At 42.0% G+C, this 19117-nt stretch overlaps 1 protein-coding gene and 1 long non-coding RNA gene across 34 annotated transcripts in view; one reads left to right on the top strand and one right to left on the bottom strand.

Annotated features, from left to right (window-relative positions):
- Positions 1 to 19117, bottom strand: part of CAPS2 (calcyphosine 2) — a 66996-nt gene that overhangs the window by 4591 nt on the left and 43288 nt on the right. For 31 of the 33 annotated variants that reach the window (XM_072741298.1, XM_072741297.1, XM_072741305.1 and 28 more), the window contains one exon: positions 15632 to 17752. The exons of the other annotated variants lie outside the window; for them this stretch is intronic. In XM_072741298.1, the coding sequence (XP_072597399.1) occupies positions 17577 to 17752 (176 nt within the window). In that variant the 3' untranslated portion in view covers positions 15632 to 17576. Of the gene's footprint in view, positions 1 to 15631; positions 17753 to 19117 lie in introns of those variants that run through there. 33 annotated transcript variants of the gene reach the window in all.
- On the top strand, positions 1443 to 4344 carry LOC140595860 (uncharacterized). Its single transcript, XR_011997793.1, has 2 exons — positions 1443 to 1950; positions 2473 to 4344. It is a non-coding gene; the product is annotated as an uncharacterized lncRNA (long non-coding RNA).

Consider the following 19117-nt stretch of genomic DNA (forward strand, 5'->3'; position numbering starts at 1 on the left):
GCCTCCTTGAAGGTTTCCTTCCTGCCCTAGAGTATCCCATGCCCCGTGGACTAGGTGCGGGTGTGCGCAGAGTGCCCCTTATCTCCAGTGTTGGGACACTGAGAAACCACAAGAGCAATCACTTGTTTCATGATTTGTCTGCCATCTAGACCAGAAGAACCAGAATCAAGTTGTTTTGGCCACAATTAGATCCCCCGGTGTCTACTTTAGTGTCTAGTTTCCAGTGGTCAGTGTTGATAACAACGAAGAAGACGATGACAGGGACGTAACAAGTGCAGGGTAATCGCGTGGCAAGTGGCCATCCTGGCTGTGATTCTTCGCACTCACAGCAAGGCTGCAGTACTTGCACTGTGACCGTCTGCATTTTATAGATAAGGGATGTACATATGCAGAAGCCACTTAAATTGCTCAAAATCAAGACTTTAGTGATGGGAGCGAATAACACTGGACTCTGGGTGTTTTGCGGGCAAAGGTAGTCTTCTTCAGTAATGTTCATACTGAGTTTTGTTGGATATTGCAGGCAATGTGGAAGAAGCTGTTTTTTATGAGTCTGAGTTTCTATAACTGGAATTTTAGGTATTGGATTCTTATTTTATTGGATTTCTGAGGTTTCAATCTTACGGTATAACTCTAATGCTTTCATCTCTGCTTCCTTAAGAATTCTAAATGTGGTATTTCCTTGGATAATTACGAAACCCACAATAGACAATAAGTCTGGTTATTCGGGGATTTTTAGATCAACGTCCTCCTAATTTTTAAATTAATTTAGTGACACTATTTCGCAGTTAATACCCTGTTCTAATATTTGTCATATATATTTTAAAAATAAGACAAAAACATCTCCCTAAATATAAGGAAGCTTCTGAGGCTACTTCTTATCTAAAGTGGGTTAGCATCCAACAGCCTTGCTTCATTTTGTACTTTCTCTGCCCCTTTCAGCCCAAACTAATATAATTTTTTAAATATCTTCATGTATCAAATAATGTACTCCATTAAACGGAAGACACATCCCCACATCTTTTTTCAAAGTCTGTCTAAGCCTTGGGTGCTCGGTGAGGCTGCTGTGATGCGAATCCCTCAGCCGTCGTAGAAGTTCCAATGTCTTAACACGGAGGGTGTGTGAGGCCTTCACAGTTCTTTGGTGAAGAACCTAATCAGACCTTTTGTCTGATTGACAAAGAATTTCCTAGCACCATCTGAATTTGATTTCTTATACTTTGATGTTCTTTTGCCAGGAGAGACTGAGAAAAGAGAGTTATAGTCTCAAATCCAGCAAATGCTGGCTTATCAAGTTTCTCTAAATTCTGCTCAAAAACGTAGAGACTTCTTTGCTGCACCTCTTCTTCTCCTACTCCATCCCGGCCACGGAAAGAAGCCTGCCCTTCCCGCACGCGGCCCCCTGGAGTGCTCCTCTGCCACACTCAGGAGTCCAGGGGGTTCCCTTGAGTTTTTCAGGCAGCTGTGGACAATAGTATCCATCAAGTTTCCCAGCACCTCGTAACAGGATTCTCTTTTCATCCTCCAGGAATATTTTCCTCACCGTATTCCAAGCTTTTGGAAACAGTTCCCCCAAGGTTTTGCCGGCTTCCTACCAACCACTCCGATCTGCCACCCGGTTTAAAGCCACTGGCAAAGGCCCGGGTCCTCCTCACGGCGACACTCTACTTCTGGGACCAATTCAGCTCTGACTACAGGTGTCTCGCCAACGACTGCAAAACTCTGTGGCCTCAAGCCAGAGCCAGGTGACGACGATCTCCAACAGTCCTGTCACTGGGTACACAGGCCAAGCACGGCAAGGATGGCTCATTCTCAGCCCCATGGCATCTGTGGCCTCAGAGGGAAACCCTGAAAGGGCTGTGGGCCGGGTCAGCTGTCTCCAACTGAGAACTGGCCATGTCCACCGTTTCAGGATCGTTCTGTGGGACGTTTCCGCATGGTTTCTCCAGGAAGGTAGGCTAGGGAAATCACTTTCCTCTGAAGGTCAGGGCTTCACAAGCAATAGATCCGATAGGTCATGGTAGAAACTACAAGGATTCCTGACCTTGCGAATCTAACCTCAAGCTCCAACCGATGCTTTTATTTCCCGTCCCTAAAGTGTTAGAGTAGCTCCTGCCTTGGGACCATGTCATTTCCTGTTTCCTATGCCTGATGGGCTATTCTTATGGATCTCTTCCTGGGTGGCTCTTTATCTCATTCACATCTCTGCTCAGACCCATCACTGCAGTGACTGTCCTGACATAGCTACCTCCTACATCAGCCACCCAGAATCCACTTTTAATGAAATGGTGGGTGTGCAGTGCAGAGATCAAAGGAACTGGAGAACCCTCCTTTGCATGTGCTGATACTGCAGCTACTTATGGCTCACTTTTTTTCCTGACATTTTTTCTCTCTTGAATCTTTGTGATTTTATGAAAAGCAAAGTTATTCAAAATCTAATTCATATCCATCCCTTTTCTTGTTTTTCAACTATAGGTCTGGAGAATGTATGATTTTAAACAGAAGAAATAAGTTAGGATCCAGGCTTTAAAAAGTTCAGACTGGAGAGCAGAATGGACAGTCTTAGAATCCTTAACCCTTCTCCCATCAACTGTGTCAATCATCCCTAATCATCGTCCCATGATGTTTTACCTCCATGCCCTGAGTAACACCAGCAATAAATGGAAGACAGAGAAAATGTCCGGTATAAAATGGTACAAATGCTTCTTCATTTTTTATTCATTCAAAAAGTATCTCATACCCTCATTTCTCATAAGAACAACAGAACACCAATGAAATTGTAAGCTTAGGAATTTTTTGTTAGATATGGGGAGAAAGTTCTGACTTCAATGGTTGTAAGAGAGTGAAATGTGTTGGGTTGTCATAGCAAATGCAAAAGAAATTATTAGAAAGCAAGGCCTGGATTGGCTTGGATGAACTCTCCCTCTAGGCAGTGAGGGAAACTAGAAATTTGATTGTAGTCTTGTCCCAGTCTTAGAAGTGTGTGGTCCAAATCGCAAGGGAACATCAAGTTTCATCACTTCCAGTACGATTTAGAAGCAAGTTAATTTCACACGCATTTTTTTCTCAGTAAGGAAAATGTTTCTAGAGAATCTAACTCATGGGAATCTTACTAGAATCTATTATGCAGTGAAAAAAAGCAATACAGAAATATCTTTTTGCCATTGCTGGACTGAAAAAGCAGAGGCAAGGCTGGTAACTCGCACAACTCATTAAGGAAGAGGACCCAGAAGCCCCATTCTCGGGCTAACAAAATAAAAGTCTTGAATCTCTTCCTGCGAAGATAAAATTACTATATTGGAGCAAAAATACTTGCAATGAAAATGGAACGAAGAAACTCTGGCCATAAAGGACGGCTGGAAATAAAATTTGCTGAATGATACCATAACATGCCCACCACACATATGCCACCCTGGAAGAGATGAGAGGACCCCGCAGAGCTGGGCATTTTTACTTCCAGAAAAAAGCAGCCGCTCTTACTTAGCATGTAAAAAGCATTAAGATATGTTTCTAATATCTAAGCTATCTGGTATGCGTTCTGGTTGTTCATATTTCCAAGATATGTAGCAGTCATTTCTTTAGATTTCAAATATTTACTTTCCAATAATTTATGAAAAGCTGTCTACAATGTATTTCGCATTTTCTGCCTTAGAATGTGGTATGCAAGAAGCATAATCTGTCCTCTCTATTAAGATAGAAGGAAAATTATTATTGCCATATTACTTTACATTCACTTGATTATTGGTGAATTTAAATCACTAATTAAATATATATATTTAATTCCATTTATACATATACACATTCACTATACACACACACGCACACATATACACACACCTCGGCACATCAGCGTATAACTGCTAAAGAGTAGAGACAAAGAAAATAATTAAATGTAACCAGAAAGAGGCGCAATCTCTTCCAATGAGTCATAATAAGACCAAAATCTGAGTTGTAAAAAGAAACAATGAATGTTATAAAATATAGCAACTTCAAAGTATTGGAAGAAAATAACTGGCCAACCTAAAATTCTATATACAGCAAAAATATTCTCCAAAAACGGAGATGACACAAATATGTCTTCACACAGATGTACATACACCCCTGAGAGAATTTGTCAGTAGCCGATACACCTAAAAAAAATAATAAAGGAGGTATTTGGGCACAAGTAAATAGATCCCAGATGGGAAAATGGAAAGAGAGAAATAAATACAGAGCAATGAGAAGGACATTTATGTAACTAAATCCAAATGAATGTTGACTTTACAAACTAATATCATGTGCTCTCGAAAATGCATAATAAAATCAAGAACAAAATAAAAATACTATAAAATATAGATATATATAGAATGTACATGTTCTAGTGTCTTTTGGTTGTTTGGTAAGTGGTTAAAAAGTCACTAATTTATGGGGCACCTGGGCAGCTGCCTTGGCTTAAGTCATGATCCTGGGGTCCTGGGATCCAGCCCTGCGTATCAGGGAGTGTGCTCTCCTTCTGCCTCTCCCTGCCTGTGCTCTCTCTCTCTCTCTCTCTCTCTCTCTCAAATAAATAAATGAAATCTTTAAAAAGTTACTAATTTATACTATACTTAGATACATCAAAGATGTATATTGTAATCTCCTAGATAATCACTAAATTTAACAATGAAGTGATTTTTAACTAAAGGTTAATAGAAGGAAAAATGGGAAATTTTTTTTAAATACTTGATTAATGAAGCCAGAGATGAAAGGAAAGAGACAAATGACAGGTGGAAAACTAAAAGCAATTTTTAGAGTATTTAAGAAAACGTAGCCTAGTGATTAAGATGTGTTCTTGATACTTGTTTCAATCTCATCTCCTTCGTTACTTGTAACCTTTGGAAAAGTCAAGGGACCGCTCTAGTAACCTCTCCAGTAACCTCTCCATCTGCTTGACTTAAATATTAGTACTTGGTCGTGGCGTTTTTGTGAACAATAAATGAACTCACTGACATAAAACGTGGACATAGATCTCGTCACCAGGTCAGAAGAGGTCACCAAGAGGACCAGCTGGGTCCGGGCAGACATATGCCCCTCACACTCTCTCATCTTTGGAACAGGCTTCGGCATATTTTTAGCCTCTTCTTTGAAAATGCAAGGACTTTAGAATATTTTAAATCTATTTATCAAGATTTAAACAAAATTGTTGTCATGTACCACATACAGAGAGGTACGTAACATGTAGACACACCTATGTGTGTACTATACATAATACAGTAAATGGCCACAGTTATGTATACATAATGTACATATGTACATATATGTAACATTTATTAAACTCTACAAAATATCATTATTCCATACAGTCACTACTCATTTACATATTTCTATATGCCCACTTACTTCTGTTCATTGCTCTGCTTCATTCCTGTATTTCAAAGTTGCCCTAGGACCTTTTTACCTTCTTCCTGCATCATAATCTTTACTATTTCCTACAGAGCATTGGCTGATGACAGATGTTCTCAACTTTGATTTGTCTGTTGAATGTCTTTATTATCATTCTGGAGGATTTTTTTTATTGGACATAGAGTTTTAGTTTGGCACTTAAATCATTTCATTACTTTGAATATCATTCCATTATATCTTGACTTCTAATTGCTCTTGAAAAATTAGATGCCATGCTTGTTCTATTTTCCTGCTGCTTTGAAGACTTTATATGTGTATATTTTAGCAGTTATACCCTGATGAATCTAGATAAGTCTTTTTTATTTATAACTCATCATTCTTTGTGTTGGAAGGGCTTCTTGAACTTGTATGTTGATGTCTTTCACTAATTTTAGAGTTTTGTAGCTATTAGGTCTTGAAATACTGGTTTGTTCTATTCTGTTATTTATTTTCTTTCATCAGCACAATTCCACTTATGCTAGATCTTCTCAGTGTATTTCCTATGTCTTTTATATTGCTTTCTATACTTTTTACTATGTTGGTTCATTACAGACAGTTTCTTCTGACCTATCATCACAGTAATTTCCTTAAAATATATTTTTAAATCCATACATTAAGTACTTAATTTTGCTTATTATATTATTTTCTTTAAATTTGTATTTTGTTGGGGAGCTGATGTGTCCCAGTCAGTTAAGCATCTGACTTTGGCTCAGGTCATGATCTCAGGGTCCTGGGATCAAGCCCTGCATCAGGCTCCCCTCTCAGTAGGGAGTCTTCTTGTCCTTCTACTACTCCCCCGGCATGTGCTCTCTCTCTCCCTCAAATAAGTAAATTTTTTAAAATCTTTAATAAAAAATTAAAAATCAATTTGAATTTTGTTTTTCTTTTCACAGTTTCAAGTTCTCTGTCAAAGTTTTAATTTCTTTTTAATTCCTTGAATGGGCTCACCATAGTTATTTTTAAAGTCTGTGTTAATGCCATTACCTCTTTTTCTTATTGGTGTATTTCTATATTCTATTGTTCCTCTTGGTTTTAAGTCATGGTGATTGCCTCCCATTATTTACTAAAATCCTATTCGCAAGCATCATATATGAAATGTTATGGAAATAACTTGAGGCCTAGGATGACATTAACTTCCTCTAGAGAGGAAGTACTTTTGCTAGCTTCTCTGTTAGTACCCTCTGATCTTTTGCTAAGGTTACTTAAAAAATATGGACTGGCAGGCAGCCCGGGTGGCTCAGCGGTTTAGCACCACCTTCAGTCCAGGGCCTGATCCTGGAGACCTGGGATCCAGTCCCACGTCCAGCTCCCTGCGTGGAGCCTGCTTCTCCCTCTGCCTCTCTCTCTCTCTCTCTCATGAATAAATAAAAAAATATCTTTAAAAAAAAATATGGACTGGGCTGTTCTAACTTAAAAACTTACAAAGAAGTTCAACTATTTTATTTAGTTCATTTTGCAAAAACCAAAAACAATTTTAAAAACCCTGATATTTTAGGATACTCTTAATTTCATCCATTTAACAATTAATTATTCTTAAATAAGTTATTGTTAGATCCGTGGAGCCAGGAAAGCTAATAATCATAGATCACTTAGATCCCTTTATAGGAATTAAAATGACTTGATGCTGGGCTTAGGTTTCTTGATGGACTTTTCTAATTTTGGTTCAACCTCATTCTAGGATGTAGACTTTCAAATTCTAACCTAAAGGTGGGAAATTTGCCAATGCTATTCCCTCTATTAAATTCTGATACCATTTTTTCCTACAGTCCTGTAAGACTATTTACAGCTCTGTTCAGGGCACGTGGGTAGCTCGGTCAGTTAAGCATCTGCCTTTGGCACAGGTCAGGATCCCACGGTCCTGGGGGGAGTCTGCTTCTCCTTCTCCCTCTGCCCTTCTCCCTTGCTTCTGCTCTCTCACTCACTCGACTCCTCTCAAATAAACAAAATTGTAAAATCTAAAAAAAAAAATTAAAAAAAAAGAAATAAAGCTCTGTCAGCTCTCACCCTCTGCGATCTCTCAGAATTGGCAGATGTACCTACACTGCGACCTGTTGTCCAAATGTCAGGATCACTTCTCTCAGTTTATTCCTGAATCTTTGTTTCATTACTCTTCACTACCTTGATAATTTCCTGTTTCTTCTAGCAATTTTGTCCCCTTTTCTAGATGAGCTAGGTGTTCTATATTTCTTTATCTGTCATTAACCAGAATCACTTCTCTATGACCTCTTTCTAGAGGTTACTCAACAGAAGTATGAGTTGCTTGTTCTGACTTAGTACTTACACATGACAAAGAACTGCTCCACAATTTTATATAATTCATTTTCGCAAAGAACTTAACATTTCAGGATACCTTTTATTCACCTACTCAATAGTCATTTGTTGAGGATTTACTTGGCATAAGCACATGTACACAGAGCAGATCATAATGAAAAGACACAAAAGTTTCCTACCTTTTAGCATTTACTTTCTTATTGGTATAAGAAATAAACATAAATATTACAATTTCAGGTTATAAGAAGTGGTATCGAGGGAATAAACAACAAGTTGTTATAGAAATGGAAATGGTAAGCTGAAACTTAAAGAATCAGAAAGCGTTCCCCAGAGCGTGAGGTAGTTATTAGTAGGAGTGGAAATTTGAGAGGAACACAGAGTCAGGATCACGCAGAACCTTGTGGATTGTAGTAACAACTCATTTTTGTTCTACAACTGTTCTTCATAAAATACGAGATGAGTTCTGGTGCTGGACTACAACTAAGTTAACTGCCATCACACTTCGACCCAGTGACGCAAACAAAGCTCTCAGGCTACTAAACTGGTAAGAGGACCTGGACTACCAAGATAGTTGGTGACTAGATTGTTTCTACTGACGATTTACCCCATAAAGTGTTGTGGGAGCAATGTGGGAAATTGCTACTCTCAAATTAATGATGACCCAGAAGGAGAAATTGGTTAGTGAAGAGGAAGTGACAAGAGGCTTGGAGACAGGAAGCCATGAAAGTAACAGCAAAAGAAAATTCTGGGCACATTCAGCCAATTTCCATTACATTTTGGAAGTTGAGAATACTGTATTAAAGCGGGGCTGACATTAGAAACGACAAATACCCACCATTTGCTTCAACGTGGATGGAACTGGAGGGTATTATACTGAGTGAAGTAAGTCAATCGGAGAAGGACAAACAGTGTATGTTCTCATTCATTTGGGGAATATAAATAATAGTGAAAGGGAATATAAGGGAAGGGAGAAGAAATGTGTGGGAAATATCAGGAAGGGAGACAGAACATAAAGACTCTTAACTCTGGGAAATGAACTAGGGGTGGTGGAAGGGGAGGAGGGCGGGGGATGGGGGTGAATGGGTGACGAGCACTGAGGGGGACACTTGACGGGATGAGCACTGGGTGTTATTCTGTATGTTGGTAAATTGAACACCAATAAAAATTAATTTATTAAAAAAAAATAAAAAAAAAAAATAAAGTGGGGCTGAGTGTGAGCTCTCCCTCACGGTGGCACATGAGGACGGGGGCAGGCGGTCTCCCAGGGCCCCGAAGACCAGCCCCAGCAGCGGTGGGGAGTGTCAGCCCTCTCCCACCTTGGCCGTGTCACCGCTGACATGCATGGAGACCTCTCATCCAACTTCCGTCGTCTGAGTTCGTGTGACCCCAGGACGCATGCACCTGCCTGCCACCTTCCGGAGGTCAGAGGTTGATGCTATGGAAGACAGGCCATGACCCCACGCCCTCCGGTGTCCCCACCAGCTTGCTCCTGGAGGCTCTTCCTTCCTCACGCCCACGGGAACGTGTGCACCCTGAGAGATGGTGGGGCTGACGCTCCCCGAGCCTCCTAATCCTGCCTCCTAATCTTTCCTTTTACATCGGCCTATGAAATCTGGTCGCTTAAGACTGTTTATCTCACCTCACGCTCGTTCAGTGCAGACTTTCTGACGTGGCCCCGCGTCTTTTCCTGCCATACTTCTACAATTCTAGGAGATTTCAGTGTGCACATAAATTAAAAAAAAAAAAAAAATCGCATCCTGATTCTGAACTCCTCAGAGGCCGCCCGCCTCGCCGTCTGCTCCTGAGCACTGCAGGCCTCTCCCAGGGCGCCCGCCCCGAGACTGCTCCAGCCCCCGCGTCCTGTTTGGCAGACATCTTGGGCCAGTTCTCAGTTCTCTGCTGGCTCGTGCCACCCTGCCCCCGCGGGGCCCACGAACCACCTGCGGTCCGTCTTGGAACTCACCATCCTTCCCACTACAAGGCCTTCCTCCCGACGCCATCAGCTGCAGCACCTGCCGGCCCGGCCCCACGGTGGGGAAGCCCGGCTCTGACCCGCGCCCGCCGTGGCCGCCATGGCCGTCGTGGTGTCCGTCGCCGTGTCCATCATGGTGTCCATCACGGTGCCCGTCGCCGTGTCCGCCGCGGCCCTGCAGGCCCCTCACCTGTCCTGTGCGGCCCTGCGGCTTCCCGCGACCCCGCCGCCCTGGCTCCCCTCTCGCCATCCGCCGACCTCAGCCTCTGCTTCATACCCGACCCCGAGACGGGTTCTTCCCGCAAACCCCGCATCCCTCCTCCCCGGGTGGCTCATCCACATTGACCCACATGGACAAAAGCTCGTTTCTACCGCGCCCCCGGGTCTCCGCGGCGGAGCGTCACCTGCGGCCCAGCGCGTGACCCCGGGTCCCGGGATCGAGGCCCACGGCGGACTCCCTGCGTCGGGCCTGTGTCTCGGCCTCTCTCTGCGTGTCTCAGGAATCAACACATAAAATCTTAAATTTAAAAAATATAAATAAACAAAATAAAAGAGCCCATGTCCCCGACCCTCAGCTTTCCCAGAGCAGGAGGACTTGAGGGGCTCGCGGGCACCGCGCTTGGGCCTCCGGCCGACGACGCCCCAAGCCAAGGCCACCGGCTGCTCGCTGAGGAGACCAGTCGCCAGCCGCACGCTTCCGGCCAAGTTTCCGGTTCCGGCCGAGCTTCCGGTTCCGGCCCAGCGTCGGGCTCGCCGAGGCCCACTCCTCCTTGCGTTTCGGAAACGGGAAGCGCGACAGCTTCGTGTAAAAATAGGAGCGAGGCGGAGACGGCGGCAGGTCCCCCGTTTCCCAGCGGCAGATTTCTCCCCCAAAACCGCGCGTCCCTTCAGGGTCTGTCAGAGCGGTGCCCCGACGCGGGCGCGGCCGGATCACCTCAGGGCCTTGCGGGGGCGCATCCCAGTCCCGAACCCACACCCCGCGGCGAGGATGAAGGTTCCCGCGCAGGCTGCCTGGGTGATGCTGGCATTGCTGACCCCGACGTCCTTCCGTCTTAACCACCCGGCCCGCGCCCCCAGGGCGACCCCTGGAGCCCGGCCCTTGCCCTTGGGGGCGGCCCCCGTTCCGTCCCACACCGCCCGCCTTGTCGCGGCCGCCACGCATGCAGCCCGGACCCTTCGCAGGCGACGTGCGGCTCGGGGCCCACCGGGTCAGCAGGGTCTGTGCTCGGGGATGCGACCTCGGGGCTGCGACGTCAGGGCTGCAACGTGAGGCTGCGACCTCGGGGCTGTGACCTGCGGGCTGCGACCTTGGGGCTGTGACCTCGGGGCTGCGACGTCAGGGCTGCAACGTGGGGCTGCGACCTCGGGGTTGTGACGTCGGGGCTGCGACCTGAAGGCTGTGACCCCCTGGCTGTGACCTCGGAGCTGCGACCTCATGGCGTCCGCGGAAACCTCCCCCCGGCCCACTCGTGTCCACTCCCTGCCCCGAAAATAAGTAAATGGATCTTGAACGGCGTAAGACACAAACGGGCGAGGAAAGCACTGGACGTGGATTTTCATGACTCCAGTAATTCTTGGAACAAGCTCACACTTTAACAAATGTCAGTTCTTCCTGCACCGATCATAAATGTGACAGCACAGAAAGGGAAAATATGGACACAGAAGACATTGGATTTGGTCCTGGCCCAGATGTACCCGGAGGCCGAGGGGATACAGCTCTAGTTACACCAGGCAACAATTATGTGCTGAGTGTTTACGCGCCAGACGCACAGCCTGGGACTGAACCGCTCACGGGAGCGGAGCGACGTCGACCACAAGGCTGTCTGCCCGCTGGCGGCGCAGTGACTCCACAAGGGACCGGCGCTCCCGCGATGGCGCGTGAAGCCTGCAGTGTGCTTTGCACTGTTCACGACCTTCAGAAGTGCAACAGTGCCCCAGAACGACACCGAGGTCCACGGGGAGGCTGCGGTGGGAGAGGCCCCGGGTCATCTCCACCCCTGTCCTGGGCCTGCCCCGCCTGGGGCCGCTCCGTGAGGCTGCACCCCTATGGCACCATCCCCCCACCCCCATCCTGGGGCCTCACCCCGACGGCTCCCACCCTCTTCCCCCCCCGCCCCAGTACTGGGGCCTCACCCCGATGGCACGCTCCCCCCACCACACCACACCCCACACCCCACACCCCACCCCCATCCTGGGGCCGCTCCCAGACGGCTGCACCGACTGCACCCCCGCCCCTCCCCTCGCTCAGTGGCACAGGCACAGACACACCTTAGGCACACCCCCCTCCAGCACCTTGGTTTATGGGGCGCCCATCACTTCGCCTCCTTAGCAGGCGCTGACTTCTTCAGCTGCACCTCCTGAGACCCATGAGGCTTCCTGAGAACCGAAAGCGTGTTTCATTCTACTCGACCCTCGGGGCCTCAGAAAACTGCTTTCTCCCCCGTCTCAGTAGAAACTCTCAAAAGTTCCCTTTTCCACTTCGGGTGACCTACACCCATTAGGATCCACCTCAACTCCCTCACGCACGCACACACCCCTCAAGGGTGCGGGAGGTTCACACTGGCGCCTCTGCTTCCAACCCTGGGAAGGTCAAAATAAAAGCAGGCCTGCCCTTTTGGAATGAGGCCAGAGGGATCATGGATTCTCTTCTGGTTCTTACAGCAATAGGACCAAACATAAATGATCATCTCTACAGATTATCTCTATCTATTATTTATTAGAGTCCTTGGGGAAACAGAATGAATGAATTTTTTTCAACAAGAAAATTATAGGATATTTCATCTAAGATGGTGATAATAAACCGATTGCCGGAACTGATACAATATCATGAGTAACTGTTGCAAGAGGGTAAAATAAATGTCCTGCAGAGCTCTGACTTTATATGACAGTTCAACTTCACTTATCTTTAATTAAGTATAATTTTTGGATTCTGTGTAGCACTCATTCCATCACATCACTTCCTTCCACCCAACTGAGATCATGCAGACTTCTTGTGCCTCCTACCTTTAATGTCTCTAAAGAATCTTATAAGCTGTGGGCCATGTTTACTAAATCTCCTGAGTATTTGACAAAACATTTTTAATATCCTTGCTTTATTCAAATCCTAATTAAGGATTTGCTATACTCACCATATTTATATTAAAAAAAAAACCCAAAACTTAGCAGCCTAAAGCAACCATTTTACTTTGCTCACAAAGTTATGGGTCAATTAAACCTCAATTAACCTGAAATTAAAAAAAAAAAAAATATATATATATATATATATATGTGTGTGTGTGTGTCTGTGTGTGTGTGTGTCTGTGTGTGTGTGTGTGTATAAAAGCGCAACTGGGTGGTTCCCACATGGAGTCCGTCATGTGAATATGGTGAGATGTTAGCTGGGGCTGGAATCACTCAAGATGACTGCCCCTCACGGCCGACAGCCACACCCAGCTGTCTGCCCAGAGCTCACCTGGCGTTGCCCAGGGCACCCCACGCGGACCCCGGGTCTGGCAGTCTCACAGGCTCTGCCTTCTCAGTCACGGCTCAAGTCTTGCCACAAGCAGTGATGACAGTGTGGCTTGTTCTTGCCTAGTCTGAGAAGCCACAGGCCATTGCTGCAGCCACAAGGTGTCGTTACAATCCAGGCACTAGGGTCACCCGGAGAAGACACACACCCTGCCCCTTGATGGGAGGTCAAGTTTGCCAGGTGAGAGTACGTTATGAGATGACACACTGCTCCGGTCACCCTTGGGAAACACAATTTCTTATGGACTCGAGGCAACAGACAGTCTTAGTATACACACCGAAGGTGCTAGGAACGCGGCCTTACATCTCGGGTCTGAAAGTAGTCTTCCACCGGGATTCTCTTCCCATTAATTCCAGTTACACCAAATTTTCTTACTGATTGCTCTTGCAACCTGTCACCTTGCTACATGCTTTGAAGGGAAAGACCTGGTAGCTCTAATGTAAGAACTTGATTTTCCTGCATGGGCTCTGATGAAGGAAGAGAACTGACCTCTCTCTAAAAGAATGGTTCTTGGGGTGCCTGGGTGGCTCCGTCAGCAAAGTGTCTGCCTTCGGCTTGGGTCACAGTCCTCGGGCCCTGGGACTGAGCCCTGCGTTGGGCTCCCAGCTCGGTGGGGAGTCTGCTTCTCCCTCTGCTGCTCGCTCTCTCTCTCAAATAAATAAATAAAATCTTTAAAAATAAATAAAGGAATGGTTCTTACGATTGCCATTTGGGATTAATCAGGGTTCTCCTATACGAATCTCCTCGACGACTAGATAAGTTTGCTACTTTCTGAGGCGACAGTGATTTCCTTGAATTGCAGTCACCTGTTCCACACTGGCCTTCTCATCATCTGAAATTCCCAGGAACCTCAACATACAGTTGTAAAGGTAAGACTCTTTTCATTTATATCTAAACTTATTCAGCCATAGCTCAGAAATCTCATCCTAACTTGATGAAAAGAATACTCAACACACAACAGAGACCATGATTGTTTTCTCCTTGCATAAAATTAGTCACCAGATAGGTATTTTTTATTCAAATCTTTCCAAATAACTTTGCCTTGCTTAGATATCCAAAAGCTACACAAATAAGCTAACACAGGTTACTGATGAAATCTGAAAATGTGTATCCACTAATATATGTTTATAACTATATGATCAAACCTCCAAAATTTTTACTGTTTCAGCTTTTTTTTACAGAACACTTGAAATGCCATCTCAATAATACCTTAACAAATCCTGTGGTTTTGGAAGGATGAATTATTACTGCCTCCCTGAGATGACTCAAAAAGTCCTTCCATCCAGTGTCTCCTTTATACCTGTTACAACAGTCGTGAACTAGGGGTGTGAACTGTGGGGAGGGAGGTGAGCTTTTACGAGGTTGGTTGGGTGAGGAGTTTGAACTTTTCTTAAAGGTATGGGATGCCAAGACAGGACTGAGATCATGGAAGGACATTCTAGAAAGATCATTCTAGTAGCAATGTGTAGGGTGGGTTAAAGCAGGATGGGGGCAGAGCTGATACGGGGAGAGTACACGCAAAAGCTGGTAAGCGCTTGGGCGAAGGAACAGGCATTGAGAACAGTGAAGGGATGGATTCAGAAGTAAGAAACCAAAGGCCCTGAGACAAAGTGAATATACAGAGTGTGAGAAAAATCCAGACTATCTGAGAGCCTTGGAAATTGCATGGAATATGCTGCACAGTAAATACAGCTGACCCCTGAGCAATGTGGGTTTGATCTGTGCAGGTCCACCTACACTGGAAATCTTTTTTTTTTTTTTATAAACACAGTACTGAAAATGATTTTAATAACATTCTCTTTCCTCTAGCTTACTTTAAGAATGCAGTATGTAACATAGAAAATACGTGTTAGTCGACTATGTTATTGATAAGGGTTCTGGTCAACAGTAAGCTATATTATCTATATTATGCTCTAGTTGCTCCATCATTAAAATGTATATTTTAAAATGTATATTCTTTCTTAATTAAAATGTAGCTCAAAATTCCTAAACAGTATCCCTTCTAATAACATGTGAGTTTTCAAAAAAATTCTGTAAAACACTATTTTATAAGAATTGAGACACTAGGGGATCCCTGGGTGGCTCAGCGGTTTGGCGCCTGCCTTTGGCCCAGGGCGCAATCCTGGAGTCCCAGGATCGAGTCCCATGTCGGGCTCCCTGCATGGAGCCTGCTTGCAATTCTATTCCACAAATAAAGAACTTTTAAAGATCTAGACAATGATGATATATAGTTAACTACAAAATTCATGTAACATCAATAAAACATATAATTTCATATTTAATATTTTAAAGTTAATCAAGATATTTTAGACTCTTGAAGATTGTTATGCATAGAATTTCAAAAGTCAGGTTTTTTTTTCAAAAGTCAGTTATTATATTGTGGTTGTTTGAAAATGTAACTACATAATTAAATGCTCTTCTATTAAACTGAATACTAAATAATACATTTTATTATACCAAAATCAAAGAATGCAGACAATAAGGCAAATGCAGAATGATTTATTGTGCCACCAATTTTAATTTAATAAAATACACAAATAACATATTGAATATGTATTTTCTAACTCTACATTGAAATAGCAGCATAAAATAATAAGAAATTAACTATTCCTAAACTCCTAAATAGAGAACTTTTTGCAAACACATATGAATATTTATATTAAGAGGATGGAGGCTTATTTAAGAGTATGCTGTGACATCAACATGTTAACTCCCAGAAGAATCTTCCCTTTTTTCACAGTATGACAGCCTATACATTTTCTGATTATATTCACAAGAAAATAGGACTTAACAACATAAGAACAGATTTGTTATGAATAAATAAAAACTTATCAATGAAAAATAGTACATACCTATCGAGCACCCACAGAATTAAGTCATTTCAATATGAGTACAATTTGTAAGCTTTAAAATGACTATCACTGGATAATTTTTTCCAAGAAAAAGAATGTGATCCAAAAATGGTATTACAGATTTATTTCTGCCAAAATGTCTTCCAGCATATTGTTTTAATTACCATATCCTAATTGGAAAAACAAAACTCCAAGCAATAAAGAATTTAGCTAGCAAAAATAGCACTACAGTGTTCGTAACATGTTCTTTCTGATACTTTAATAGTGAGTTTTAGTATCTACTCAAATCTTGAAAAAGTACTACTTTGAATTTATTGTGTTCACACATATCCTATATCTGATGTTGCTAACGGTATTGATGAATAAAATTATATGCCAAAGTCACATTCTACAAAGTATATATTTTCATTTTTTAACAATTTATTTTGCTCAACGCCATTCCTTTCTAATTTATGTTATCTTAATATATAACATTTAAAATTATGAACTTGGAAACAACTCTGGAAAGTTATCTCTTTTCTCCATATTTCCAAGGAGAAGTGAGGAGAAGTGAAGAAGAATTTAGAAAGGATGATTACATCTAACCACTAAATAATATCTATTTAGAAGGAAATGTTTTAGTTACTTAGTATAACAAAAAGAGATGTTTAGAATAACGTATGTTCATTTTAGGAAACAAACCTTTTACATTTTATTAAGAATTACTAAATTATTCCTTAGTCCATATATATGATAAAGCACTTTTTGAGATCTCTATTTAAAAATTAAGAAAAAATAAAAATAAAAATAAAAATGTAAGAAAGTATTTCCCCTCACATTTCATATCATTTCTAGCTAAACAGTAATTCTGTGTAGGTAATAAGGACTGCAGTTAAAAATAGAATAAAAGAACAAACAGAGCTGATCACTTGAAAAATTACATTGTGCTCTATTGGACAAACAACAGCACATGATTTAGGAGAATCTACAAGACAAGTCAGTGTCTAAGTAGCATTTTAGGTGTAAGCCTCCATCATTCTAAATATTTATATTACAGAAAACATCTACACTGCATGGAAAATTGCTCTTGCGTGTCCTTTAATTCCTCTAACATTTTCATGTGTTTGAAACAAGCTGAACTATTGGAAGTCTTACAGGTTTTGGGCCCAATTCCAGTTCATTAAATTGAGAATGGTGGCAATCCTATTTTGGGGGAATGAGTAGCAAAAAAACAATGGACAAGTGACTTGCTTACTTTATAGAAGCTTTCATATAGTTTAATACAGATGTAACTTTCCTACAAAGGCTAATTTTAAAAATGACCTTTAAAATATATTCAAGATAAATAATAAATCCTCAAGATAGAGCTTTACAAACTTAGACAGGAAGCACTCAGACATGCACCTGCACATACACATTCCCCCTTCTTTATCTCTCTCTGATTTCTCTTTCCAGACTCAACCTTTTTGAGAAAAACAAAAAACAAACGAAAAAAGAAGTCCTAGAAAAATATATTCCAGGGTTTGACCTTATTTTACATTCAATTCATCTCTCCTTTAAAATGCTTAGTGCTGAAGACACACTCATTTTGAAAAAACTAAATCCCCCACGGAGTACGTACGATATTAACAAAATCTTCATCATTTACTATCCCTATACTTAGACCTTCATAGTAATCCTCAAATTCACCATAGGACACTTCATCAGACTTGCTGCAGGCACCTTTTAATGTTTCTAGGAAAGATAATTTGATTTCTTCCTCTGTGGAATGGCCTGTAAGATAGTACTGACTGTGAAACAATCTCCTTAAAATACCAGTAAAATGACTGATGACAATAAAGAAATACTAAATCACCTTATGGAATCTTTTCAACCATTTCAAATCTTATGTCAAACTATGCTCTAATTTATTTAAACATTTTCTTGCACTAATCAGAATTTAATGGTGATGACTTTTACACACATTTGAGGCCTCTTTTAAGCTTCTGACCAGATGTGTCCTATACATATAAGCAAAACAACAGTCACTACTGTAGATATTCTTATATTTCTTAATGTTTTAGAGGACTCGGCTTTATTCCCATTAGAAATGAGGAAAGAAGAAAACAAATAATTTCAAATATTTATAGGCTATTAACGCAGTAATGTAACGTGTGAAAAAACATCCCTATCTACATTCAGGCATTACTTATTTTATGGATCAGTTACTCATAACTGAAGCTAGAAAATATTACTGTGAACAGGATTCAGAGGCCTATGAAAATCTTTGCCAGAAGAATTGTCACTGGATTAAATCATTCTATTTTAATCTGTAACATTAAGTAGGCTATTTTCACTAGGTTATACTAAATATGATTAATTTCATTCTATAAGAAGATGCTACTGAGAGTCACATATGTAAAAAATAATTATAATTCTTCAGTTCATTATTTAAAGAGAGAACATGACTACTAAGCAAACTAAGTCAGAGAAAGACAAACATCCTATGACTTCATTCATTATGTGGAATTTAAGAAACAAAACAGATGAATGTAGGGGAAGGAAAAGAAAAGTAAAATAAGATGAAAACAGAGAGGGAGGCAACCCATAAGAGACTCAAAATGAGGGTTTCTTGGAGGGAAGTGGGGGGTGACTGGGTGACCAGCTGAAGGAGCCACGTGATGGCGCCTTGGGTGTTGTACGCAACTCAGGAGTCCGTGATCTGTCCTGAAACTAATGCTATATGTTAACTAACTTCAATTTCAATTAAGTAAGTAAATAAATAATAAATGAAATCTAAGAAAACCATTCCTTTGACAATGATTCCTAACCCTGCGTATCCCTGAGATGATGGACGCTGCAGTCTCCATCCACGGATTGGGACTGAAAACCACTCCTAAAAAGAATACTCTGCAGAGTTTAACTTAGGAGAAGCAGGTCGATTTTAGTAAATCAGGAAAAATATATTAAACCTGGAAATTTTAGCACCATGGTGCTTCGTTAAAAAGCTTTTGTTGATATAAATAAATAAATAAATAAATAAATAAATAAATAAATAAACCTGGAATGTTTATATCCCTAGAATTTCCCTCTCACAGCTGCTTAAATTTAATTAAAATACTATAAAGTTATAAAAAAGAAAGAGGGAACATAAAATAT

The sequence above is a fragment of the Vulpes vulpes genome, chromosome 16, assembly GCF_048418805.1.
Source record: "Vulpes vulpes isolate BD-2025 chromosome 16, VulVul3, whole genome shotgun sequence".
NCBI lineage: Eukaryota > Metazoa > Chordata > Mammalia > Carnivora > Canidae > Vulpes > Vulpes vulpes.